We start from the raw sequence: 27,531 nt of genomic DNA on the forward strand, positions 1-27,531 counted from the left end.
CAAGCAGCAGGACTGCACATCAGCTCACATAACTTGTCTCTATTACAATCTGGCCTGCTAGACACTGCATTCGGCAGAGGCAGAGAGAAGAGCTGACTGCGGGACACAGGGGAGAGAGAGAGATAGGGAGAGGGCGTGAAGACGCCCGTACCGTTACTTTCTTTCCATCATATTCTTGTTCCATTTCCTCTCCTTCGTCCTCTTCCTCCTCATCATTAAAATACATGATGTTCCTCACGTGCCTCTGTTTGGATTTCACTTCTGCGGCGTCAACACAGTCGTCACTGTCGGCTGGGAGGAAGAAACGGACATCAGTCAGGACAGAGCACTCAGAGGGAAAGGTGCAGGCAAACTTTCAAACGATGAGAGGGGCCTTTATAAACTGGGAACAGTTAGGTTGTAGGATGCTCTCAAACTGGGACTGGTTCATCAGTTAACGCCGCACGAATATGAATTTCTATAAGACAGGCACTTATTGTGCAACGTGGCTACCGTGTGCACCCTGTTTTGCTTCAACTCGTTTCCGTCAAGCTTTTGAGATTGATGTGTGATTATTTTCATGACATTTCGGCCAAATAACAGCACTCAAAAGTTACAATGAAACACAGGCAGTCCTTCGACGTATTTAAAAATTATATTTTTATTGGTTTTACAATTATTTACAGTAACATTTGCTGTGGACAACACACAATAAGAAAGAAAAAGGGAATCGACAAAATGGGTATACAAACGCAAATGGACCTATGTACAGGTATGGGAGGCCCCCCGGGAGCCAGTTGCTGCAACCGTATTGATGTCCCTGCTGTCCCCGGGACTGGAACATACCGGAGGGAGGGGGGGGTTGCCCCCACATGCGTTCCTTTGCCCCTCTGGCTCCCCTGCTGTGCTTGGCCTGTGTTTGCCTCAGCGTCTTCACCCCCTCTCCCTCTCCCCTTCCTCCGCGCGCTCCTCCCCCCACATATCACATGCTGTGGAAGCCTTCCTCCAATCTCCAAATGGTTTATTTTATTCTTTCCAATTTGAGATACTCTGCCAAGTTGGACAGCCTGTCTGCGGCCTTGGATGGCACTGCTGATCGCCTGGCGAGCAGGAGTCTTTGGCGGATGATAAGGGAAGCAAAGGTTAGGGCATCTGCCCCTCTCGCCATAAAGAGCTCTGGCTGCTCCGATACCCCGAAGATCGCCACTAGCTAGCATGGCTCCACCCTCACCCCCACAACTTTGGACATCACCTCGAAGAAGGCTGTCCAGTGCCCAACGAGTCTGGGGCTAGACTAGAACATGCGGGTGTGGTTAGCTGGGCCACCCTGGCACCATTCACATTTGCCCTTCACCTCCATGGGTCCATTTCCCCATCTTCTCCATAAAGGCACGCAGTTCCCTCGCCAGGGCTGCTTGTTCCCCCGCTTTGAGGCTGGATTTGTCAGCTCTGGGCCCTGTACACAGTTGAAGTCGCCCCACCAACCAGCATGTTGGTTCCCTCCCCGGGAGCGACTCCCCAAGTGTCCTGTTCTCTACCCCTTCCTCGTCATGGTGCCCCTTAGCTTCTCCCCCCCCCCCCCCCCCCCCCCCGGCCCCCGCCCCCCCAAAAAAGGACGTGCCATAGTTAATAAATGAAGGAACATTGCCATTGTTAATGGTCCATACGTGTCCATTACTGTTGCTGCTTTCCCAGCCTGCTCTTGCGGAACTCCCTGTGCCTCACCCTAGTGTTGCCCATTTCCATAAATCACCCAGAGTGTGGCTGGGTACAGCATCCTGAACCGTACCTCGAGCTGCCTTGGCACCACTGGACTCAGCCCGGCACTTGGCCACATCCGCCCCAATGTCTTGAAACGTTCTACGTCGGTTTTACCATCGGAATAATGTTATAAAAGAGGGGGATCGGGTCCTGAATACTAAAAGGTTTGGGAGATCTTGCCTCAGTACTGCCTTCCAGCAGTATATAAAGTGCCTACACTGGCAAAGATACTTCGATACCGTATCTGAGAAGCAAGCTGCCCTTACTGAGGTTGCGAAAGGCGGAACATAAAGAAAAACAGTTAGTAAAGACTAACTGTTCCCTGGCGTGGCCTTGGAAAGTCGAAACCGGCGGTATTGTACGGCTGAAAAAGGGTATCAATTCCTAATCATCATGAAGTTGAATACTACCTGTAACTGCATGGAGGATTTCTTAGATTGAATAAATTGACCAGTCTCTATAAGGAGTGAGCCTATATTGCTCCCAAGTTACAATTCAAACTAGTCCTTGAAAGGGAAGGGCGGCCCTGCTGGTCTGATTCGACAGGCCAGCAGAAAAGCAAATCCTCGCTTATTCCAATTAGTTCATAAAGTTATGAAGATTATTTCAAGCGGAAATTCTGCTGTTATGTTTGTAAGAAATGACATTTGACAAAATCAGGCAGCTTTTGTCCTGCCCAAAATGTGCCCATTCTAATGGCAACAATGCAGAAAACATTCCAACTCTTAGCAAGTTTGGTTTTGAAATAGGAGCCCGAGAAATAATGCACTAAGATTTGGATGTGTTTTGTCTGTGGTTGGGGCTCCGGGGTTATGCAGGACTTACCGGGTTCTCGCAGCCCCACACACACAGCCCACAGACCTTGCTAGGTCAGGCTACGTTGAATGTTGGCCGTGAGCTTCCAGCTGCATTGACATACCCACTCCCCCACAGCACCATAATCTTGGTGATTGACTGCACTAAGTTTGTTAAAATGTAAAATCACACCCTAACTTCTTAGCAACACTGGACAAAAGGAATACAACAGTACTGTGCATTAATAACAATGTCTATTGCTGAAAAGTCTACTGTCGTCAAAGTTTTTTGTCTTGGACTCATCAGGACAAACACAAGAATACCAAATTTCAAACAATCACAATTTATACTGCAGGAGAAAGTGCTGATTGGCGGAGGTGTTGCCATGAAGAAAGCAATGGTGAACTATGGGCTACCCAAGCTCCTGGGTAATTTAAAAAAAGGTGCAAGGCTTGAACATATTCCTTTTTTTGCAGTGAACGGGTGCCTGTGTATGAATGTATGGCACTTTGAGGAAGCATAAATGAGCTTCGTTATGAGCTAGTTTGATTATCTTAAATTGGTTGTTAGTGTAGCTATTAGCGCACAAGATATATGAGTAAATGGAATTGGAAGTTGGCTAAAGGACAGAAAACTATTGGCTAAAGGACGTTTGGCGAGTGGAGAGAAGTAACTCTCCCCCTCGGGTCAGTGTTGTCCTTCACTCTCTACAGGCAGAAACCTCCAGAAGGATTGGGACTGGGACTACTGCCGTTCACTAATTACACTTAGATTCAGGAATTGTGAGCACAATTTAAAACTTCAAAGCTGACACCGAGAGAGGGAGAAGGGGGCTAGTTAACACAGAGGAGGGCTGCAGCAACATTTAGACATCAGAGGATCACCAAAATTGATTTGTGAAAAGTTCTTAAATATAAAATCAGAGACTACCTTTTTAGGCTACTACTTAAATTTCAGGGAAAGACTGAATGGGGCCTGTGAGGTGGTGAGAAAACAGTGAATGACAGCCCTGTAGGGATGAAAGCAAGGGCTGATGGGAAGGCCCAGACTCATAGTTTTACAGCAAGAGGAGTGCTCGTGTTATTACCTGTGTATGTGAACCCTTGAAAGCTAGATGCAGTGGACCATATCCCATTGAAAGGAAATGGAGCAAGGTAAACTATCTGGTACGAACCCCAGGTAGATGCAAATCACACAGAGTATGTTATGTTAAGATGTTAGAGAAGTATTGGGTTAGGGAAGATGAGAACAAGCATGATGTCTTGTTTGTAACAAAGCAAAGGGTCAAATTCTGATAGTGACTTCCGTGTCATTCATTTGGGCAATGAGGAAGTACTGGGAAACCTAAACCCGTGGTTAAGTCATCGCCCAGATAACAGCCAGAATGAAATGCAGTCCTATAAATATATTTGGGGGAATAAACTGGGTAGAACAGGGTTAGAGTAGCCTGATGTAGATGTGGGGGACACTGTTCCAATCAAACAACATGTGTGGTTAAGTCCAGCTAAGTTATCGCAGGTACAGAAGGGAATTAGGTATAAGCTCCAGAATGACCTTATTAAATTGAGTCCTAGTGATTGGAGCTTCCTTATCATCATGGTGTCCAAACCTGATGGGAGCCAGAGACTGGTGTATGGACCACAGGCGGGTGAATTCCATAGCCCAGAGGGATTCGTTTCCTATTTTGCATTTGGAAAACTGCATGCATCAAAAGTGTTGGACGGTCGAAATTCATCTCCAAAATAGACTTGCTAAAGGCTTATTGGCAAGTACCTTTGACTGAGAGGGCAAAGGAGATCTCTCGCTTTTGTGACACCCCAAGGATTTTACCAATTCAAAGCTATGCCATTCGGGATGAAGATCATTCCCGCAACATCCCAGAGGCTCACAAAAACGGAATAATTCAAGGCTCGAGTCATTGCGCCATATACAGTGATGATTTAGTGGTGTTCAGCCAGAGTTGGGAAAAGCATTTACACCACTTAAAAGAACTGTTTGACAGCTAATATTGTGATGAATCGAGCAAAAAAAGCAAGTTGTTAAGGACCAAATTTCATATTTGGGATACATAGTGGGACATGACCAAATGGCCCCATGAGATGCAAACATACAGCCCATTTGGGATTTCCCCGAACCCAGCAACAGAAAAGAGATTTTAAGATTTCTGGGCAGGAGCAACTTCTACCGCAAGTTTGCGCCAAACTTTAGCAGTGTGGTAGCACCACTCACAGAGCTCTGAAAGAAGAGCAAGCACCCTAACTGCACGGATATTCAACCATTTCAAAACCGCATTGACGGCAAACCCGGTGTTGGCAGCACCCAATTTAAGCTGGTCTCCGAATCGAGTGACATTGGTGTAGGAGCTGTGTTACTGCAAAAAGACATACAAGGCCTTGAGAATCCAATGGGATATTTTGCAAAGAAATTAAATCATTACCAGCAGAAGAATTCGACCATTGAGAAAGAATAACATTGAGACTTATGTCTAGCCAGCAATCCAGCAGCGACAATCTTACATACAGACCACAACCCGTTGAAATTTATTCCGACGGAGTTTGCAATTGCAACCATTGAACTAAAAAATCTTTCATGTGGCTGGGAGAGAAAACCTTATTTGTGGATGCTTTATCCCTAGTATAAAAGAAACTTTTGGGAACAGTAGGTGTAAATCCTCTGAAGCATCTTCTATGTTAATGCATGCTCTTGAATGTTGTAATGTTTAATAAGATATTTTAGCCATGATTATGATTAAAACTCTCATGAATCAGGAAATGACCTTCACTGTCGCTGGGTCAAAATCCGAGAACTCCCTCCCTAACAGCACTGTGGCTGTACCTATATCACACAGACTGCAGCGGTTCAAAAAGGCAGCTCATCACCGCCTTCTAAAGAACATCTAGGAGAGGATTTGGATTGGATTTGTTTATTGTCACGTGTACCGAGGTACAGTGAAAAGTATTTTTTGGATTTGCAAAGGATTTGCCAATGACGTTCGCATCTTATGAACAAATTATATGAAAAGGTGGTGGAAGTTATGCTAAAGCTGTGCAGAGCCCCCAGCTGGAGGAAGTGCATCCAATTCTGGGGCATTACACCTCAGAAAGAAGATACAGCTCAGTTGTAATATCAATAAGTAAATATGCAAATATGTACACGTGTCATCGCGGAACCAGGATGTAAAACAGCATGTGACAAGCAGAGTGCATGCCTGTGTTTGTGTGGGTGTGCGTGGGTGCCAAGAGTTTGTGTGCGCAAGTCCGTGCACCCGCCTGCATTGAGAGAGTCTATGCGGGTGGGTTTGCGTGCCTGCGTTGTGAGTCTGCGTGCCTGTCTGTGTTGTGCAACTCCGTGCGCCTGTCTGCGTGAGAGTGCGTGGGTGTTGTGGCTTGTGTGCACGTGTGAGTTTGTGTGCGTGTATCTGTGGGTTTGTGTGTAGATTTATGTGTGAGTTTGTGTGTCTGCATCTTTGTGTGCACGCGCGAGAGTATTGGCGTGTGCGAGAAAGGACGCGAGAAGGGGTTTGGGCGTGTGTGAGCGTTATGAGTGTCCGTGCGAGTATGGGTGCGCGAGAGAGAGAGTTTGGGCGTTTGTGTGTGTTTAAGAGAGAGTGCATGTGTGAGTGTGAGGGAGTGTGTGTGAGTGTGAGAGAAAGTGTATGTGTGAGAGAGAGTGTGTGTGAGAGAGAGTGTTTGGCTGTTTGTGCGCGACAGAGAGAGAGAGAGAGAGAGTGTGTGTGAGAGAGAGTGTTTGGCTGTTTGTGCGCGAGAGAGAGAGAGAGAGAGAGAGTGTGTGTGTGTGTGTGAATGAGAGATTGTGTGTGTATGGGTGTTTTTATGTGTATGCAAGAGGTTTTGTGTGTGCGCATTTTTTGTGTGGAGATGTTCGTGTGTGTTTGTTGAATCTCTAGGTTAGACATGTTTGTTGAGCTCTCCTGTAACTAGTATACATTGTAAGAATCCTTCCTGATGATTCCCTTATTTCTCCTATATTTATTTTTTTGCCATTATCATTTTGATCTATGATGCTGAACGGACACATACCTTTAAGTTGAGCAGGGGAAATGAGGAATTCAAATGTTACAACATAGAACACTCTGCTAGCTATGGACCGCAAAACTCAGACTTTGTGGCACCCGAGAGATGGGCTGGGACTCGGTTCAATTGGTTGGCTGGTGGCCAATGAATTGGCCAAATGGCCGTATTCTGCACCATAACAGGTGGTGATTGGATCCTGTTTAAGTGGAATGTTTTCCAGAGAGTCGGGTCCGTGGACACTCAGGGGAAAGGATCTGCTCTCTCTCTCTCTCTCACGTGTTTTCCCCGGAAAAGCTGCTGTATTTCGGAGACTGCAGAGACCTGAAACAATCTACAGTGAAAACCATTAGACTGGAAAACAGAAATCTTGACCTGAAAGCCTGGTTTGAAGGACAGTGTGCTGGAAACAACCATCTGAAACAAAGATTTGACTTATTATTTTACCCTCTGTATATTTGTCGTGTGTGTGTGTGTGTGGCCACATATATGTAGTTAAAGTGGGGGATTAGTGTGCACTGAAACCTCGGAGTCAGGGTTCCCTCCACACACACACACACTGTTCGGGCACAGCAGTGAGTACCTGATTGGAGGGTAGCAATGAGTTGCTTCAAGGTCAGGCAGTGGTGTCCTTGGGTACTGTTCCTGTGCAAAACCACTTCATGGGCAGGGCGAAGGACGAACAGCACGTAGCAAGAGAGCCACTGAGTGTGGTGAAGACCTGCACTCTAACCGGAAATGTGGAAAATTGCCCAGGCGTGTCCTGTTTACAAGAAACAGGACAAATCCAACCCAGCCAATTACCGCCCTATCAGTCTACTCTCCATCATCAGCAAAGTGATGGAAGGAGTCATCAACAGTGCTGTCAAGCGGCACTTACTCAGCAATAACCTGCTCACTGATGCTCAGTTTGGGTTCTGCCAGAGTCACTCCGCTCCTGATCTCGTTACAGCCTTGGTTCAAACATGGACAAAGAGCTGAATGCCAGAGGTGAGGTGAGAGTGAATCAAGGCAGCATTTGACCGAGTGTGGCATCAAGGAGCCCGAGCTAAACTGGAGTCAATGGGAATCAGGGGGAATCTCTCCGCTGGTTGGAGTCATACCCGGCACAAAGGAAGATGGTTGTGGTGGTTGGAGGTCAATCATCTCAGCTCCAGGACATCACTGCAGGAGTTCCTCAGGGTCGTGTCCTCGGCCCAACCATCTTCAGCTGCTTCATCAATGATCTCCCTTCCATTATAAGGTCAGAAGTGGGGTTATTTGCAGATGACTGCACAATGTTCAGCACCATTCGCCACTCCTCAGATACTGAAGCAGTCCCTGTCCAAATGCAGCAAGACCTGGACAATATCCAGGCTTGGGCTGACAAGTTACATTCACACCACACAAGTGCCAGGCAATGACCATCTCCACAATGAGAGAGAATCTAACCACCGCCCCATGACATTCAATGCCATTACCATCGCTGAATCCCCCACATTCAACATCCTGGGGGTTACCATTGATCAGAAACTGACTGGACCCAGACATATTAATACAAGAGCAGGCTGGCAATTCTGCAGCGAATAATTCACCTCTTGATACCCCAAGGTCATTCAACAAGCTTGAGGTTCGCCTTCAGGCCTCTATCTTTCTGAAGAGACACTCTATTTCACATCAAACCTTGCTTTCAGCTCGTGGTTTCACTTCAGGCCTCTTCAGCCTCAAGAGACAGACTCTCAGACTTGCTGGAGAGAGAGCCAGCCCCACAGTGGCCTTTAGTTGGACCTATTTTTGGAGAGAGTTATTTCGATCCCTCCAGCAGGCTGCTAGAATCAAAACTGAAATGAAACTGGAACCTCAGGACTCTGAAAAGTATTCCAATGGAATAATATCCAATCACCACCTGTTACCGGGCAGAGCACAGCCCTTTGGGCCAATTCATTGGCCGTCAGCCAAATCAATCAACCCGAGTTCTAGCCAATCACTGTCATTGGTGCCGGTCAGTCGCCAACTCCAGTATGAACCAGCTCAGACTCGCACAGTGACCTCTCCTGCTGCTGAAATCCTCTGATTGAATTAAAGGCACAGACCACTGCTTTCTTCTGCTTGAATTAAAGGCACAGGCCACTGCTTTCTTCTGCTTGAATTAAAGGCACAGGCCACTGCTTTCTTCTGCTTGAATTAAAGGCACAGACCACTGCTTTCTTCTGCTTGAATTAAAGGCACAGACCACTGCTTTCTTCTGCTTGAATTAAAGGCACAGACCACTGCTTTCTTCTGCTTGAATTAAAGGCACAGGCTGCATGAAAGACACATGTCCATAAATAATCTATGCATCAAAAATGAATGGCAAAAATAAAAGAAAGGGAAAATAAGGGAATGAACAAGAGCAAACAGGAAGGACCCTTAAATTATTCATAAAATTAATTGTGTTTAAATTTACGAACCTGGTGACTGTAATTATTGGGCCGCTAAGAGCCAAAGACGTTGGGTGTTTTCCTAAGAATTATTTATTAATTTCAATTGTGTTGCGACTCTGGGTGAAGTGGGGCTGGAATTTACTGTGTACTAGCCCAGGGGGTTGCTCCCCTTCCACAAACATTCACTCCCTCCACCACCGACGCACAGTGACAGCCGTGTGCACCATCTACAAGAAGCACTGCAGTAACTCACCAAGGCTCCTTAGGCAGCACCTTCCAAACCCACGACCTCTACCATCTAGAAGGACAAGAGCAGCAGATACCTGGGGACCCCACCACCTGGAGGTTCCCCTCCAAGTCACTCACCACCCTGACTTGGAAATATATGGGTGGCATGGTAGCACAGTGGTTAGCACAGTTGCTTCACAGCTCCAGGGTCCCAGGTTCGATTCGCGGCTTGGGTCACTGTCTGTGCGGAGTCTACACGTTCTCCCCGTGTGTGCGTGGGTTTCCTCTGGGTGATCCGGTTTCCTCCCACAGTCCAAAGATGTGCAGGTTAGGTGGATTGGCCATGCTAAATTGACCTTAGTGTCGAAAAAAGGTTAGGTAGGGCTATTGGATTATGGGGATGGGGTGGATGTGTGGGCTTAAGTAGGGTGCTCCTTCCAAGAGCCGGTGCAGACTCGATGGGCTGAATGGCCTCCTTCTGCACTGTAAATTCTATGATTTCAGCCGTTCCTTCACTGTCGCTGGTGCAACATCCTGGAACTCCCTCCCTAACAGCACTGTGGGTGTGCCTACACCACAGGGACTGCAGAGGGAATTAGGGATGGGCAATAAATGCTGGCCTAGCCAGTGATGCCCACAACCCAGGAGTGAATAAATAAACATCTTTAGACACGGGCTTACCATCACCAATGCAAATCATGTTTGGGAGGCAAGTTAGAAAACCTTGCCAAGCCATCACCTGTTCAAATACAACAAGAGAAACGTCTCGATAAACAAGGGCAAATGAAGACTGCACATGGCTAACCTGCAGGTGTGGAACTGCCTAGTCTGCATCACGGACAAAATGTTTGGGTTATACACCCCGCCCAGAGAGTCTGGCTTTGCCGCAGAAGTGCGCGCGCCGTGAGGCACACACCGAATGAGGTGATGTTAAGGAGGAACAGAAGCCAGTTGAGAGAATTGCCCAGTATACCAGCCCAGCAGTCTAATTGCATCATTCCAAGATGAACTTGGAGCGTGAAAGTGTGGAAGAACACTCGAGAAACAATCAGCACTGGGATGATACAGGATACTGGCAGGTCAGAAGCCCCCAAATGATACCAAAGTGACGAGCCGCGGGCTGGGAATTTCCAGTAATGTCAACGGACCTGGGGGAGCCAATTTTCCCATCCTGCCCGCAACAATGCCCATGGTCCTGGGACAGGAAAATCCCGCCCTAGATCTCAGGAAGGTTATACCGTCATGAGATCTGGAAAGATTAGTAAACCACCTGTACATTGTTGAGACTCTTAGATGCTGAATCTTTTGTGCAAATAATTTCCACAACCACCCGATAGTATGTACATGTACTCTGACTCAAAGTTTATCTTTGGGGAAAATAGCGGAATGTTGCCATGTTACTTAAAGAGAATATTTAATTAGTGGATGTGTCATCGCAGAACCAGGATGTGAAGCAGCATGTGACCAGCAGACTATGTAAGTGTTTGTTGAATCGCAACTTTAGACATATTTGTATTGTCCTGTATACTTGTCTTGTAACTTGTATATATTGATACTAATCTTCAGATAAAAGAACCTACCGTAAGGACACAGGAAGTGTCACATGGTCGAGGAGAGAGCGCAGATTAATCAGAATGATATAAGAAAATGAAACTTGCGTTTATATTGCATCTTGCAAAGTCACATGATATCCCAAAGTGGATTCCAGCCAATGGAGTACTTCTGGAATGTAGTCACTGTTGTTATGATGGAAACACAGCAGCGAATTTGCGCAAAGCAAGCTCCCACACACAGCAACACAATGATGGCCAGATAATCTGATTGAGTGATGTTAACTGAAGGATAAATATTGGCCAGGCCATTGGGGAGAATTCCCCTAGTCTTTGTCAAAACAGCGCCATGGGATCTTTTACATCCACTCGAAAAGGTAGACGCAACCTCGTTTTGTGGGCAGCACGGTAGCACAGTGGTTAGCACTGTGGCTTCACAGTGCCAGGGTCCCAGGTTCAATTCCCGCTGGGTCTCTGACTGTGCGGAGTCTGCACGTTCTCCCCGTGTCTGCGTGGGTTTCCTCCGGGTGCTCCGGTTTCCTCCCACGGTCCAAAGACGTGCAGGTTAGGCGGATTGGCCGTGATAAATTGCCCTTAGTGACCAAAAAGGTTAGGAGGGGTTATTGGGTTACGGGGATAGGGTGGAAGTGAGGGCTTAAGTGGGTCGGTGCAGACTCGATGGGCTGAATGGCCTCCTTCTGACCTCTATGTTCTTTGTTCTAATGTCGCATCCAAAAATTGGCACCTCTGACAATGCAGCCCTCCCACTGCATTGCCAGCCTAGACGTTGGTCTTCGGGTCCTGGGGTGGGACTGGAACTCAAAACCTTCTGAGAGGGGTGGTACGCTATCACGGTGGTTAGCACTGCTGCCTCACAGCTCCAGGGTCCCAGGTTCGATTCCTGGCTTGGGTCACTGTCTTTGCGGAGTCTGCACGTTCTCCCCGTGTGTGCATGGGTTTCCTCTGGGTGCTCCGGTTTCCTCCCACAGTCCAAAGATGTGCGGGTTAGGTGGTTTGGTCACGCTAAATTGCCCCGTAGTAGGGCAGCACGGCGTGCAGTGGTTAGCACTGCTGCCTCACGGCACCGAGGTCCCAGGTTCGATCCCGGCTCTGGGTCACTGTCCGTGTGGCGTTTGCACATTCTCCCCGTGTCTGCGTGGGTTTCACCACCACAACCCAAAGATGTGCAGGGTAGCTGGATTGGCCATATCTTTTTATTAAAACATTTAAAAATATGTACAAGGCCAAACGGTACAAACACTAATTGTGTGTTGGAGAAACAGGGCACCATCCCCTCAGTCCCAATGTACGGGGAGGGGGGGGGAATACTCTGATTATTAAAACAGTTCACAACACATTTCTACACAAACCAAATGGTACACACTAAACTCTGGGCTGGAGAGACCAGATACCCTCGCCTCTGTACCAACAGAAGGGAAAGGAAGGGGGTGGTGGGGAGAGAGGGGAAAGGAGGGTGGTGGGGAGGGAGGGAGGTGTTGGTGCAGGAGGGGGGCAATAGGACACTGCCGGAACTATCTATGGAGGCAGAAAAACAAAAGGACCTTCAATTATGATGTGCCAGATTCCGGGAGTACCCCAGAGGGGGTGAGGGGCGACTCAGTGTCAGGCACGAGTGAGACCCGCAGCCCGCTACAGAGCGTCTCGTGCACCCTGCGCTCCCGACACTGGGCAGCTGACAGCCTTTGGACAGTCGCCCTCCGGGCCCGAATCCTCCAGCACATGGAGTGCGGCGGGCGACACGGGCCCACCAACCAACCCAGGGCCTGCCTTGATCCGGGATCATCGACAGGCGGGATCTCCTCAGGCTCCTCCCGGGCTCCGGGCCAGTGGGAGGCGGTGGTGCAGATGCCTGCTCCGCCCCCGCCACCTGGTCACTGGAAGGCCTCAAAATTAACTCCGGAAACAGGTCCGGGGTGGTGGCAGAGATGCCCAAAGACACCGGCTGGGACAGAGGGCCTTCCAAACTGTAACCCGCAAAGAACCTAAGAAGCAGGGGGTCAGTCCCCTGAGAAATTGAACAAGTCTGGGGTGCTAAATTGTGCTGGGTGGAACGGGCCCTCTCGGGTCCCGTCCGACCCCAAAGCAGCCTGCTCGGTGGACAGTGGCTTGGCCACACTAAATTGCCCCTTAATTGAAAAAATGAATTGGGTACTCTAAATTTATAAAAAAAGTTTTTTTTTTAAAATTGCCCCGTAGTGTCCAAAAGTTAGGTGGGGTTGCTGGGTTACAGGTTAGGGTGGAGGTGTGGGCTTAGGTGGGGTGCTCTTTCAGGGGCTGGTGTAGACTCGATGGGCTGAATGGCCTCCTTCTGTACTGTAAATTCTATGATTCAGGGCAAGAGTGCTACCAACTGATCCATGACTGACACAGTTGTATTGGGGCTACAAGGGTTAAATTACGAGGACGGGTTGAACAGACTGGGTCTGTAGTGCCTTAAGGATGGAAGTTGAAGGGCTGATTGAGGCATTTAAGATGATCAAAGAATTTGATAGGGTAGGCGGAGAGAAACTACTTCTTCCAGGGGATGGGGGTTAGTCCAGATCGAGAACAGCAGAACCTTAAAATTATAGCCCGGCTGTTCAGGGTGGATCACGAAGCACTTCTTCCAGAAACAGTGTTACAAAATCTGGAACTCGCGCCCACAAAAAGCTGTTGAAGCTGGAGGTCAAGTTTCAAAACTGAGATTTTAGTTCAGCAAGGATAACTGGGGTTATGGGACCAAGGTGGGTGAATGAAGTTCAGATACAGACCAGATCGGATTTAATTGACTGGTACAGCAGGCTGGAGGGGCTGAATGGCTCTTGTTCCTATGTACGGAATTCTGGGTTCTATTCTTCCCCACATGCTGGATTGGAGGGTTTGGTGACGGCGACCTGCAGAAGCGATGCTGCCATGAAGAGTTTCCTCACGAGGGAACAATATTTCACAGCAAGAAGCCCATTTCAATTTGATGAAGAGGGATGAGGCCTAGCTACGCAAACAATGGGAATCGTTCAAACAGGAGATGATTGGACGAGACACTGAATACAAAAAAGATGCCGCAAGAGCTGGAGTTCAGTGGATGATGGGAGAACTTCAAAGGAAAGTTAAAAAGGACCACAATAACTTGCATTCATATAACCCTTCAGAAGTGAAAAACATCACAAATTCCAGCACAGATGTGTAAGAAGAGAAAATTGACATTGAGGCAAAAAAGTAGAACTTTCGAACGAGGGGTCGCTCAGAGGTGAGGAGAAATGTTTTCTCTGAGGGGGGAGAATCCCTGGAACTCTCGTCTTCAAAAGGCAGTAAAGCAGAATCTTCGAATATTTTGAAGGCCGAGGTGGATAGATTCTTCATTAACGCGGGGGGGGGGGAAGAGGTTATCGGGGGGGTTAGCAGGAATGTGGGGTTGAGGTTACAATCAGATCAGCAACGATCCTACTGAATGGGGTAGCAGGTTCGAGGGGCCGAGTGGCCTTCTCCTAATTCGGATGCAAGTAGGAATTAGGATAGCTGATCAAAAAGCTTGGTCAAAAACAGAGGGTTTAAGGAAGGCTTTAAAGGGGGGGGGGGGAAGAGGGTGGAAGAAAATTTCTGAGTGTGGAATCTATGTCGCCTCCAAACTACGCACGCGAGCAAACGCACACAGCAACTTGGGCACGACCACGTGGGCTAGAATCAAAGGAATGGAGACATTGGGGAGGCACAGAGTAGGTCAGTAAAATAGGAAGGTGCAGCATCTTTAAAGGAAGGATGAGAATTTTAATTGGAAGCTTTGGGAAACGAGGAGGAAGGTTGGTCAGTGGCGAGCGAGCTTGTTCGGATACTGGTTGCAGAATTGTGGATCAGCTCAAATTTACAGAACGTAGGGGGGGGTGAGAAGCTTCATATACATGGCCAAACTTACCAGGTACGTTCCCAATAGAAACGGGCAAACACATTTTACACTGGTGTCAGTGAGTGGGAGGAAATAATGTATCATTACCAATCGAATAAAAGGAGGTTCAAAGAACTATACTGACTACTGCTGCACAATCGAATGTCCAAACAGAAAGAACGAGAGAAACAGAATCTATCCTCGCTTTGAAAAGGGACGTGGATAAATATTCAAAAGAGAAAGATCCAAAAGGGGTCGTGGAATCAGGCAGAAGATGGACTAATGCAAACATTCTTTCAGAGTAAAGGAACAGGGCATGGTGACGTACACGGAACTGGGGAAAGGGCAGGAAATGGGGCGAAGTGGAGAACTCATCAGGAGAGAGAGAATGGGGGGGGGGGGGGGGGGGGGGAGAGAGAGAGAGAGAGAGAGAGAGAATGGGACGGAGCTCTTCAGGAGAGAGAGAGCACGGGGAGAATGGGACTGAGTTCTTCAGGGGAGAGAGCACGGAGAGAATGGGACTGAGCTCTTCAGGAGAGCACGGGGGGACTGGGACTGAGCTCTTCAGGAGAGAGCACAGGGGGATGGGACGGAGCTCTTCAGGAGAGAGAGAGCACAGGGAGAATGGGACGGAGCTCTTCAGGAGAGAGCACGGAGAGAATGGGACTGAACTCTTCAGGAGAGCACGGGGGGAATGGGACTGAGCTCTTCAGGAGAGAGCACAGGGGGATGGGACGGAGCTCTTCAGGAGAGCACGGGGGAATGGGACTGAGCTCTTCAGGAGAGAGCACAGGGGGATGGGACGGAGCTCTTCAGGAGAGAGCACGGAGAGAATGGGACTGAACTCTTCAGGAGAGCACGGGGAGAATGGGATTGAGCTCTTCAAGAGAGAGAGCACGGGGAGAATGGGACGGAGCTCTTCAGGAGAGCACGGGGAGAATGGGATTGAGCTCTTCAAGAGAGAGAGCACGGGGAGAATGGGACGGAGCTCTTCAGGAGAGAGCACGGAGAGAATGGGACTGAACTCTTCAGGAGAGCACGGGGGGAATGGGACTGAGCTCTTCAGGAGAGAGAGAGCACAGGGAGAATGGGGAAGGACAGGGGAATTGAACCTTATGGAAAATATCATTGTGGACAGATAGGTGTCAGTGAGAGGGTTGCTAATTAATCCCCTTCCCTAGTTACACTTGAGAAGTTGGCTGAGATGTGAGTCAGCTCCTTCAACTGCTCGAGTCTATCACATGAAGGTTTTTCCACGATGCTGTTAGAAAGTGAGTTCAGGTGAGCCTCTTGCTGTAGTGCCGAGCCTCTGATCTCTCTCGTAGCCAAGCCATTGATGTGGCTGATTAGTTGTGTTATTGATCACAAGGGGCCTGCTTGACACTGGGCTCCGGTGTGGTGGGGTTTATAGGAGAAGGAGCGCGGAGGAATGCTCTTTCAGAGAGGGCAGCAATACAGTGGGCAATGGGGAAAGGTGAAGAGTAATGACACTAATAGGATAGCCCCTGCAGCGAGAGTGGCAAGGTAAATGGGTCAACTGGGCTCTTTATGCGCTGTGACCTCTCGAAAAAGAAAAACATTGAATGTTGCAATGCTCCCTGGGTTGTCAGTCCTCCATTCTCACTCAGGAATCAGTTGAGCCCAATTTGCAGACAGTAATATATATTACTAACAATGTTCTTACCATCACTGTCTAAAATATAATCTCGAGGAAACATGATACCACAACCCATGATATCACCCTTGTAGCAGCGAGGGCCAAAGGGATCTCCCACTCCACTTCCTTGGAAAAGCTTACCATCATCTGAGAAAAGAAATCAGAGAATTCAGTAACACTAACACACACACCGTCTTTCTCTCTGACAATGTGTGCATGCACTCTCACACACACACCTCTACGGGGACAGCAGAACCTGCACGAGGACTCAATGGGCTGAATGGATCCTTTCTGGAATCCTCTCGGACTCTCACGCAGGCACATTACAACAACAACGTTCATTCATTTGGCCCTTTGACATAGAACCGCATCCCAAGTTGCTGCACGGCAGCGTGATCAGACAAAACCTGGTGAGGAGATATTCGGACAAGTGACTCAAAGCCTGGCCAAAGGAGTAGGTTTAAGCTGTGCCTTAAAGAAAGAGAGAGAGAGGTAGAGAGAGGCAGATGTTTCGAGAGGGAATTCCAAGGCTTCATGCCTTGGCAAGTGAAGGTATGGTCACTTGTGGTCAGGGGTGTGCAAGAGGTCAGAATAGGAGGAACATGGAGATCCTGGAGGATTGTAGGGATAGATTATATGTGGAGAAGTTCCCCAACCATTAGGAATGTGTCTCTTTCAGATAGGCAGCTTGATATGCAGACAGGCAATGTCTGACACACACGTGTCTAAACGTGGATAATGCAGCTCTCACACAGAGAAAACCACACTTCCATTCGTGCCTTTGTTATTTATCAATTTGCTGACTGCAGTGCATGTGAGGTCAGCCTCCCACCATATAGCCCCCATTAACACATCTATACGGTTTGGTAATAACTTGGTTTTTAAAATTCTCATTTCTATTTTCAACTACCTCATGGTCTGGTCCCTCCCGATCTCTATCACATTCCAAAATCTCAGCTCCACCAGTGGCGGCCATGCCTTCAACTGCCAAGTTCCTGGAAGCTCGAGAAGTTGTCTTTATTCAAGCTTTTGGCACTAATAAATCCTGTGGCTCAGTATCACAGTTTTGTCCGTTCGCTCTCCTGTTAGAACACTGTGGGATGTTTTACTATGTTAACTCGCTGGTTAACTAGCACTGTGGTTGAGGGTTTGAACTAACTGACAGAAGGAGGGAGCTAGAGAACATCGCAGAAAGGAGAGGTAATGATCATAGAATTTACAGAGCAAGAGGCCATTTGGCCCATCGAGTCTGCACCGGCCCTTGGAAAAAGCACCCTACCTAAGCCCACATCTCCACCCCATCCCCATAACCCCACCTAACCTTTTTGGACACTAAGGACAATTTAACATGGCCAATCCACCTAACCTGCACATCTTTGGACCATGGGAGGAAACCGGAGCACCGAGGTCCCATGTTCGATCCCGGCTCTGGGTCACTGTCCATGTGGAGTTTGCACATTCTCCCTGTGTCTGCGTGGGTTTCGCCCCCACAACCCAAAGATGTGCAGGGTAGGTGGATTGGCCACGCTAAATTGCCCCTTAATTGGAAAAAATAAATTGGATACTCTAAATTTTGTTTAAAAGTTTGTAAATGATACAAAACGTGGCAATGTTGTAGATAGTGATGAGGAATGCGATTGGTTTCAGGGTTAAAGGGGCAGAAACACAGATACATTCCTTTTGGTGTGGAGAAGTGTGAAGTGATAAGAATCTGGGAGGACTGATGGCGAAAAACAGTAAAGTATAAATGCTTAATTAATTGAGGTGTCCAGCAAGACCATGGTATCCAAATACCCGAATCCTTAAAGGTGGAACACCTGGTTGATAATGTGATCAAGAAAACAAAAGGGTTACTGGGGTTTATGAATAGAGGAATCGAATATAGGCAAGAGGTCCATGGTATAACTTTATAAATGATTGGTTAGGCCTCAGCTTTAGTCTGAGGCAATGTATCACTTTTATAAAAGCATTATCACACACAATTCGACACATCTGCTTCTAATCACAATGGCCATCTCACCAACACTCACACAGGTACAGCCTGTCTGTCTCAATCACACAGTGCCACATACACAATCAAACCATTACTCACACTGGTGCTTTGATACTTGTGAATGAACCGTGCTCGATTATACATATGTAGTGGTGCCGTTAGTCTACACATAGTGATGCTGTTACATCACATACATTGGTCCTGTTATATGTGCACTTTTATGCATTGGTGCTGTTCTATACACCTTTAAGTATTGGCGCCAGCCATTACATTACACGCATTGGCACGTATCGGTGTACACCTTGACGCAATGGTGCCATTACACACATTGGCACTGTTACGTATGCACCTTTATGCATTGGCTCCATTACATGCACTGGTGCTGTTATATATACACTATTATGCATTGGTGCTGTTCTATATGCACCTTTATGCATTGGTTACATTACATGCATTGCACTATTATCTCATACACCTGTGTGCATTGGTGTCAATGCATTACATGCATCGGCACGGTTTTATATGTACACCTTTCCACATTGGTGCCATTGCATGCATTGACACGGTCGAATGTACAATTCTGCACATTGCCACCATTATATTACACGCATTGGCGGGGTTATATATACACCGTTGTGCATTGGTGCCTTTACATTACATGCATTGGTGTTGTTACATAAATTCACCTTTATGCATTGGTATGTGCATTGGTGCTGTTATATACTTACCTTTGCTTATTGATGGCATTACATGCATTGGTGCTGTTATATATACACCTGTGTACATTGGCGCTGTTACATATACATCTTTGTGCATTGGTGCCCTTACATTACATGCATTTGTGCTGTCGCCGCTGTTATATATACACCTTTATGCATTGGTGCCATTGCATTACGTGCATTGGTGTTGGGTTGTTACATACGTACCGTTGCGCATTGAGGGGATTACATGCATTGGTGCTGTAATATATACACCTTTGTGCATTGGCGCTGTTATATATACACACCTTTTTGCATGGGTGCCATTACATTACATGCAATGGTGCTGTTACCGCTGTTTCCGTTATGCATTGGTGCCATTGCATTACGTGCATTTGCGCTGTTCTATACTTACCTTTGCGTATTGATGCCATTACATGCATTGGCGCTGTTGTATATACACCTTTGTGCGTTGGCGCTGTTATATATACACACCCTTTTGGCATTGGTGCTGTTATATAAATTTGTCTTTATGCATTGGCGCCATGGCATTACGTGCATTGGTGTTGGGTTGTTACATACGTACCGTTGCGTATTGATGGGATTACATGCATTGGTGCTGTAATATATACACCTTTGTGCATTGGCGCTCTTATATATACACACCTTTTTGCATGGGTGCATTACATTACATGCATTGGTGCGGTTACCGCTATTATCCCGTTATGCATTGGTGCCATTGCATTACGTGCATTTGCGCTGTTATATACGTACCTTTACGTATTGATGCCATTACATGCATTGGCGCTGTTGTATATACACCTTTATGCATTGGTGCCATCACATTATATGCATGATTGCTGTTATACAACCTACACTTGCGCATTAGTGCCATTATATTACATGCATTGGTGCTGTTGTATATACACCTTTGTGCATTGGTGCTGTTACATTACATGCATTGGTACTGTTAGATATACACCGTTGCGCACTGCTGCATTACATGCACTGGTACAATTATATACACCTTTCCACACTAACGTCATTACATTATATACATTATACTGTTGGATTGTGCATCAATGCTGTTGCATTACATGTACACGCATTGTTGCCAATTATACATGCACGGTTGGATATTGATGCCCTTGCATTATATGCAATCCTGTGGTATATGCACCTTCGTACACGAGCGTTTCATTACATGGATTGGTGCCATTAAACATACACATTTGGGCTTAGATTTGATTTATTGTCACATGTACCGAGGTACAGTGAAATGTATTATTCTGCGTACAGTCCAGACAGATCGATCCATACATGAAAAACATGGGACATACAATGAATACACAATGTAGTTTTAGAATTAAGCTTTAAAAGGTTAATATGGTTATAAGTGATGTAGGAAGGGGATCTATGGGGGAGAGCTTGCTGAGAGTCGCCACACTCCGGTGCCAGCTTGGTGCTGCTACGTCACAGGCATTGCTGCTCTGGCTCATTGTTACATGTATGTTTTACATATATTTCAGCAATTATAAAAGGCTATTTGCTGCAATGAGCTTGTTTCTTTGCACAGATCAATCCAGCCTTCTTCCAAGTCATTTCCACACTTTGCAGTTCTTTCTTGTTTAGTCCCTTGTCCATTGATGCCGTGGTCTGGACAGCACGCCTTTCAAGGTATTGCCATCCCCAGAGCAGTCTCCAGTGCTGAGCACACACTCCCAAAAAAGACTCCTATGCTTCCTGCCTCGTCCTACTCTACAATCCTGACCGCTCACCGCCGGTGGGCTGGGCACCTCCTGGAATGTACCCAGGAAACTCTCATCCTCCTTAATGCTCCACAGTGACACCAGCTGCCCCGCCAAGCTCAGAAATCCTGAGCTCGAACTCAAACAGCTGGAGACACTTGCTGGGGAAAAGGTTCATTCTGACTGTTCATATGAACGTGACTCAGGAAACTCACTGACATTACAATCTGCAAGTCAAAGAGATTTGGTTTTGTCAACTAAAAGGTGCCTTTGACATTTTTCTCATTTTTGAAATGATATGAAATACTCGATACCTCCCTACCGACATGTTAATTTCCACAGTGAGGCTGACCAAATAATTCAAATGTAAGGTTCAGAAGGTGAAACAGCAGGCTTATGTGGCCAGCATCATCATCGGTCACTCTGCTGTTCCTCTGCCCATTCCTCACATCCTTCCCTGAAGCAGTCAGGTCCTTGCTGGGGTACAGCCCCAGTGAATCTGACACGTCAGCCAAATGCCGATGGGAGGACGACTGGGACGGTTAAGAACATGGAACATAACAGCGCAGTACAGGCCCTTCGGCCCTGGATGTTGCTCCGACCTGTTAAAGTCTGCCCCAGTTTCCGCCCAATGATCACAGACATTTGCAATTCCCAGCAGGGGTGGGGTGGTCACTGGAGAGTAGTCAAAAGTTGAAAGCTTGGCCGACTTCCCTTGCCTGAGCAGGGGCACCACTCTTCATGAGTGAACCGCAGCCTCGGGCCTGTGGACACGTGGTGACAGGTCGGCCTACTGAGTCACGTTCACTGCCAAAAATCAATGCTGGGAAAGTGGAGAGAACTTCAATGAGAATCAGCCAAGTTACTGGATGTAGAGACTGCGGAAATATGGAAAATATTCCCAGACCTGCCAAGCCACTGGTGGGGGATAAAAGGATATCTGATTTACCCCAAATTTAAGATTAACGCTCATTTTTACAATTCCAATGTAGCCATATTCCGAAACAGCTGCTTTTTATTGGACTTCACATTTCCACAGCTTTACATCTAATCCCACAATGCAACTTCTCATTTATTGAGCCAAACTTTGCATACTTGTCTGGTATCCCATGTCCGCTGACATCTTACCTACGTGCTGTATGTCATGGAAACACTGACACTGCACGAGCAAAGCAATAAGCAGAAGCAAGTCCAAATGAAGGAATTCAAAGAAAAAACAAACAGCACAAGTTTTTAATAGGATCGGTTACAAAAACAAAACAGAAAATACCAACATTCCTGCTCAAATCAGGAGCCGAGATGTTTTCAATTTCCCCTCGACTTAATAAGTCACATCAGTTAAATACTTGAGTAAAATGCTAACCAATGGAACTTTAAAATGCATATTAAGCCTTAAAAAGGCATTGGTTACCTGTGACCAATAATGGAATACTCCATTTAGGCCTCATATAGAATTGCGTTGCCCTGGATTGGGTGTTTACGCCCACTTTTTCCAGTCGTCTTACTTGGTCAGCCCCAGGATCCTGACTGAATCAGCAATGGCTGCTCTTAAAAATACATGTCTTCCCTCTGTCCTCACAAACCACCACTCCACCTCCAATCGCCTGTTCCTCTCCCAAGTCTTTCAATGTGTTGCCTCTTCTCAAATCTGTGTCCCTCTTTCCTGCAATTTCAAGTTTGACTTTCTGTTCCGCTACAGTACTGAAAACAGTTGCAATCAAAGTCACAAGTTACATCCTCTAAGACTATGGCTGTGGTAAATGATCCCAGACATGGCCTTCTGCAGACTTTGACAAGGTTACCCACACCGTCCTCCCTGAATGCTTCTGTTCTGTTGTCCAATTGGGTGGTACTGTCCTCCTGGACCAAGTCTAAATTGTCATTCGGAACTAGAGAAACTCTTACAATGGCTTATGTCCCCATTCCTGCACTGTTACCTCCAGAATTGTCCAAGGATCTATCCTCAGCCCCAAGATATTCCTCATCGACATCCTGCCCCTCGGCAACATCAGCTGAAAACATCAGGATCCACCATGTACACTGTGATACCCAACTCTTTTTAAAAATAAATTTAGAGTACCCAATTCATTTTTCCAATTAAGGGGCAATTTAGCGTGGCCAATCCACCTACGCTGCACATCTTTGGGTTGTGGGGGTGAACGGGGAGAATGTGCAAACTCCACACGGACAGTGAACCAGGGCCGGGATCGAACCTGAGACCTCGGTGCATGAGGCCACAGTGCTAACCACTGTGTCACCGTGCTGCCCTAAGTGTCATTTGTGGCGGGTTTTGCTGGGGGTTTCTCTCCTGGCTCTGTCGGCGAGTTCCGCACCGCTATCTAACCACACTTTTTGGGCCCTGGGGAGTTTCTCCTCAGTCGAGCCCACACTTAGAATTATTTTCATCACTGGGGAGCTGAACCCGCTGGCCAGACCAGCTCCTCAGAGATCGGGCCGCCATTTTGAAAGGGTGCCCTGATCGAGCTTGTGGGTCCCCCACACCCCCAGCCCCATGGCAATGTCATCCTTCCCTCCCCCCCCAACAATACATGAGCATTACCCCACCCCCCCCCCACCGCCCCCACCCAGTGATGACACCCCGCTATGGGTTTGCTAGGCTTTTCCATGCCCCCTTCAATGCTCCCATCCTTCCAGGAAGCCCACCTTTCACCCCCCCCTCCCCCCCAACCGTCTGGAGGCCCCTTCGTAGCTGCCCTGCACCCCCTCCCCTCCAACCACCTCCATACCCCTCCTCCACCCACCTTTCATTGGCATGGACCCCTCAGGCCCTGACTGTTGGCAGTGCCACCCTGGCAGTGCTCCTGACGGCTTTGCAGTGCCAAGGTGCTCATGTTCAAGGGGGTGGGCCAGAGAGCCACCCTGCCCTGCCCCTGACCACCCAGGGTCCTCCGATGGCCCAGGAGGTCCACAAGGTGCCATTTCACCTGCTGCTTGTGTGGACCAGTACTGAACGGAGCCCAGCTGGGGTCTCCCTGGGAGGCTGGTAGATGCCGGGAGCCTGATAGATTCCGGGTCAGCAACCGTAAGCGGGTCTTAAACCTACTTAGGGGCTGGTTTAGCTCAGTGGGCTGGACAACTAGTTTGTGATGTAGAACAAGGCCAGCAAATCGAGTTCAATTCCCGTACCAGCTGGGAATTCTGAATTCTCCCTCTGTGACCCGAACAGGCACCGGAATGTGGCGACTAGGGGATTTTCACAGTAACTTCATTGCAGTGTTAATGTAAGCCTACTTGTGACAATAAAGATTATTTAATTTTAGGAATGCAAGGCTTGGTCCCGCCCATTGTGGGCAGGATCCTGATCGTGATAACGCGCGAGATCTGGGTAGATCTCGCGAGGTGTACCGGCTGTTGGGGGAGGCCACTCCTGGCAGCGCCTGTTTGGTCGCACTGCGGCCGGTAGATCGCGCCCATTATATTCGGTCCCGACCACAAACGCTCTTCCCTGGCTGCCAAGTCCATCCCTTTACTCAGCAACTGTCTCAGGCTGAACCAGACGGTTTGTAGCTTCTGCATTTGAGTTGATCCCAAGCCTAGCTTCTCACTCCACATCCTTTCCAAGACAAAATCCACTTACTCCCACCTCCATTGCCCCGTCGCCCCAGCCTCGGCTCGGCCACTGCTGAAATCCTGCCTTTTGTTGCCTTTAAACTCGACTATTTCAATCTTCTCCGAGCCTGCCTCCTATCTTCTGCCCTCCAAAACTTATCATCCAAAACTCTGTTGTCCGTATCCAAAGTCAGACCATGGGCGGGATTCTCCGGCGAGACTCTGTTCACTACTGCTGCCAATGAGGATGGAGAATTTGGCACTCAGCCAAATCTCCATTCACTGCAGCAGGAATGGAGAATTCCGCCGGCATGAAGGAACGGAGAAACAAGTCTCATTCACACATGTTCACTGACGGGCAGTGGCTTCCAGTCTGGCACTACCTCGACGTCACAATTCTTACCTTTACCTTCTCACCAGCTTCGTAACCTCGAATGTGACACGTTCCTACTCTAAAGGTGCTATGCAAATACAAATGGCCTTATTTAGAGCTATTTACCTCCAGCCTAAGTCAAGGAAATATGCAAAGCCGAATTGAACCCACATGGAGAATTTATCCAGCACACGGCAAACAATCTTTTCCCAGTGTTTCCTGGCTGCTCACCCATCGTGACTGTGGGCATGGAAAGAGGAAAACTTTCAGGTCAATTTGTTGGGCTCGAGAACTTTGGCACCAAAGGAAGCTGACACCTTTGACATCCTGAATTGGATCAGCTTGGATGCAACTGGAGCCTCCTCTTTCTCAATCTTCCTTGGAACCTTTGGCAGAGCTCACAGGGTACGAGGTTGGAATGTCTGGAAAGATGCCATCGGTTAATGGAAAGACTTTGTGGTTCGCAGATTCTTCATGCAGAACTTGGCATAAGTCAGGTATGTTCAATAAAAGATCCCAGCTCTCCAATCCTGAAGCAGAGTCCACATTGGGCAGTTCTTGGGCAGCTGCCTCGCCCGTCTTGGCCACATCCTCAACTCTCAATCCCAGTGAAACCCAAAGCCTTGTACATCCTGTTACTTCCTTTCTTACCCTGTAGACACCTGCCACAAACCCCAGTTAAGTGTCACGCTATCCACACGCACACGTTTCTTTTTATCTGTATGTATCAATGAATGCCGCGTGACAAATCTATGTGGACTTCAAATCGTTTTAATAAATAAACACACAAAGAATTTATAGCCCAGAAACATGCTCTTCTGCCCAACTGATCCAGGTTGCTGGAAATGCATCACACGACCCTCTTCATCTAAGCCCATCAACATATCCTTCAGTGCCTATCTCCCGTGCACATATCCAGCTTCCCTTTCAATGTATCGATAATGATTCACTTCAACTACCACATTTGGGGTGGCACAGTGGCTTGGCACTGCTGCCTCACAGCTCCAGGGACCCGGGTTCAGTTCCGGCCTTGGGTGACTGTCTGTGTAGAATTTGCACGTTCTCCCCGTGTGTGCGTGGGTTTCCTCCGGGTGCTCCGGTTTCCTCCCACAGTCCAAAGATGTGCAGGTTAGGTGGATTGGCCGTGTTAAATTGTCCCTTAGTGTCCAAAGATGTGCAGGTTAGGTGGATTGGCCATGATAAATTGTCCCTTAGTGTCCAAAGATGTGCAGGTTAGGTGGATTGGCCATGTTAAATTGTCCCTTAGTGTCTAAAGATGTGCAGGTTAGGTGGATTGGCTATGCTAAATTGTCCCTTAGTGTCCAAAGATGTGCAGGTTAGGTGGATTGGCCATGATAAATTGTCCCTTAGTGTCCAAAGATGTGCAGGTTAGGTGGATTGGCCATGTTAAATTGTCCCTTAGTGTCCAAAGATGTGCAGGTTAGGTGGATTGGCCATGATAAATTGTCCCTTAGTGTCCAAAGATGTGCAGGTTAGGTGGATTGGCCGTCTTAAATTGTCCCTTAGTGTCTAAAGATGTGCAGGTTAGGTGGATTGGCTATGCTAAATTGTCCCTTAGTGTCCAAAGATGTGCAGGTTAGGTGGATTGGCCATGATAAATTGTCCCTTAGTGTCCAAAGATGTGCAGGTTAGGTGGATTGGCCATGATAAATTGTCCCTTAGTGTCCAAAGATGTGCTGGTTAGGTGGATTGGCCGTGTTAAATTGTCCCTTAGTGTCCAAAGATGTGCAGGTTAGGTGGATTGGCCATGTTAAATTGTCGCTTAGTGTCCAAAGATGTGCTGGTTAGGCGGATTGGCCATGATAAATTGTCCCTTAGTGCCCAAAGATGTGCAGGTTAGGTGGATTGGTCATGCTAAATTGTCCCTTAGTGTCCAAAGATGTGCAGGTTAGGTGGATTGGCCATGATAAATTGTCCCTTAGTGTCCAAAGATGTGCTGGTTAGGTGGATTGGCCGTGTTAAATTGTCCCTTAGTGTCCAAAGATGTGCAGGTTAGGTGGATTGGCCATGCTAAATTGTCCCTTAGTGTCCAAAGATGTGCAGGTTAGGTGGATTGGCCATGCTAAATTGTCCCTTAGTGTCCAGGGATGTGCTGGTGGGGTTACGGGGTTATGAGGATAGGGCAGGGTGGATTTCGGTAAAAGTGCTCATTCGAAGTGTCAGTCAGACTCCTGCACTGTAGGGATTCTATGATTCTCAGCACTCTCTGCGTGAAGAGATTTCTCCTGAATTCACACATTGGAGTGATTTGTGCTTATCTTATATTTCAATGTTCCGAAGTTCTGGTCCCACCCTCGAGTGGAAACATCTCCTCTACGTTTACCCTTTCATAACCTTCGCTTTTTGAGAGAGAAAAGCCCCCGCCTGCTTCAGCTCTCCTGACAGATGCATCCCCTTAGTTCTGGTGTCCTTCCCACAAGTCGCTTTTGCAATAGTACCTCAATATCATTTTTACAATGTATTTTTATATCTTTTTTATGGTTTAATCCTTTCCCTCTTGGAAGGAACACCAGTGTTTTATTTGCCTTTTCCCCCTCATTCATTAGATGAGGGCATCGTTGGCTAGGCTGGCAGTTATTGCCCATCCCTAATTGCCCCTTGTTCAGAGGGCATTTAACAGTCAACCACATTGCTGTGGGTCTGGAGTCACATGCAGGCCAGACCGGGTAAGGACGGCAGATTTCCTTCATTAATTCATGAACCAGATGCAGTTTTTACAACAATCGGTAATGGTTTTGTGGCTTTCTAATTTCAGATTAAAAAAAAATTTAATTCAAATGTCACCATCTGCCATGGTGGGATTTGACCCCATTACCCTGGCTCTCTCTCTCTGGATTACTAGACC

At 47.5% G+C, this 27,531-nt stretch overlaps 1 protein-coding gene across 2 annotated transcripts in view; it reads right to left on the reverse strand.

The window, feature by feature from the left end:
* Positions 1-27,531, reverse strand: part of spryd3 (SPRY domain containing 3) — a 472,395-nt gene that overhangs the window by 3,054 nt on the left and 441,810 nt on the right. Inside the window, exons 9-10 of one of the 2 annotated variants that reach the window (XM_072494085.1) lie at positions 16,311-16,430; positions 152-291 (exon numbers count right to left, since the gene is read on the reverse strand). In XM_072494085.1, coding sequence (XP_072350186.1) covers positions 152-291; positions 16,311-16,430 — 260 coding nt within the window. The remainder of the gene's footprint in view (positions 1-151; positions 292-16,310; positions 16,431-27,531) is intronic. The other variant, XM_072494086.1, reaches the window with a different exon arrangement.

The sequence above is a fragment of the Scyliorhinus torazame genome, chromosome X (assembly GCF_047496885.1).
Source record: "Scyliorhinus torazame isolate Kashiwa2021f chromosome X, sScyTor2.1, whole genome shotgun sequence".
Taxonomy (NCBI): domain Eukaryota; kingdom Metazoa; phylum Chordata; class Chondrichthyes; order Carcharhiniformes; family Scyliorhinidae; genus Scyliorhinus; species Scyliorhinus torazame.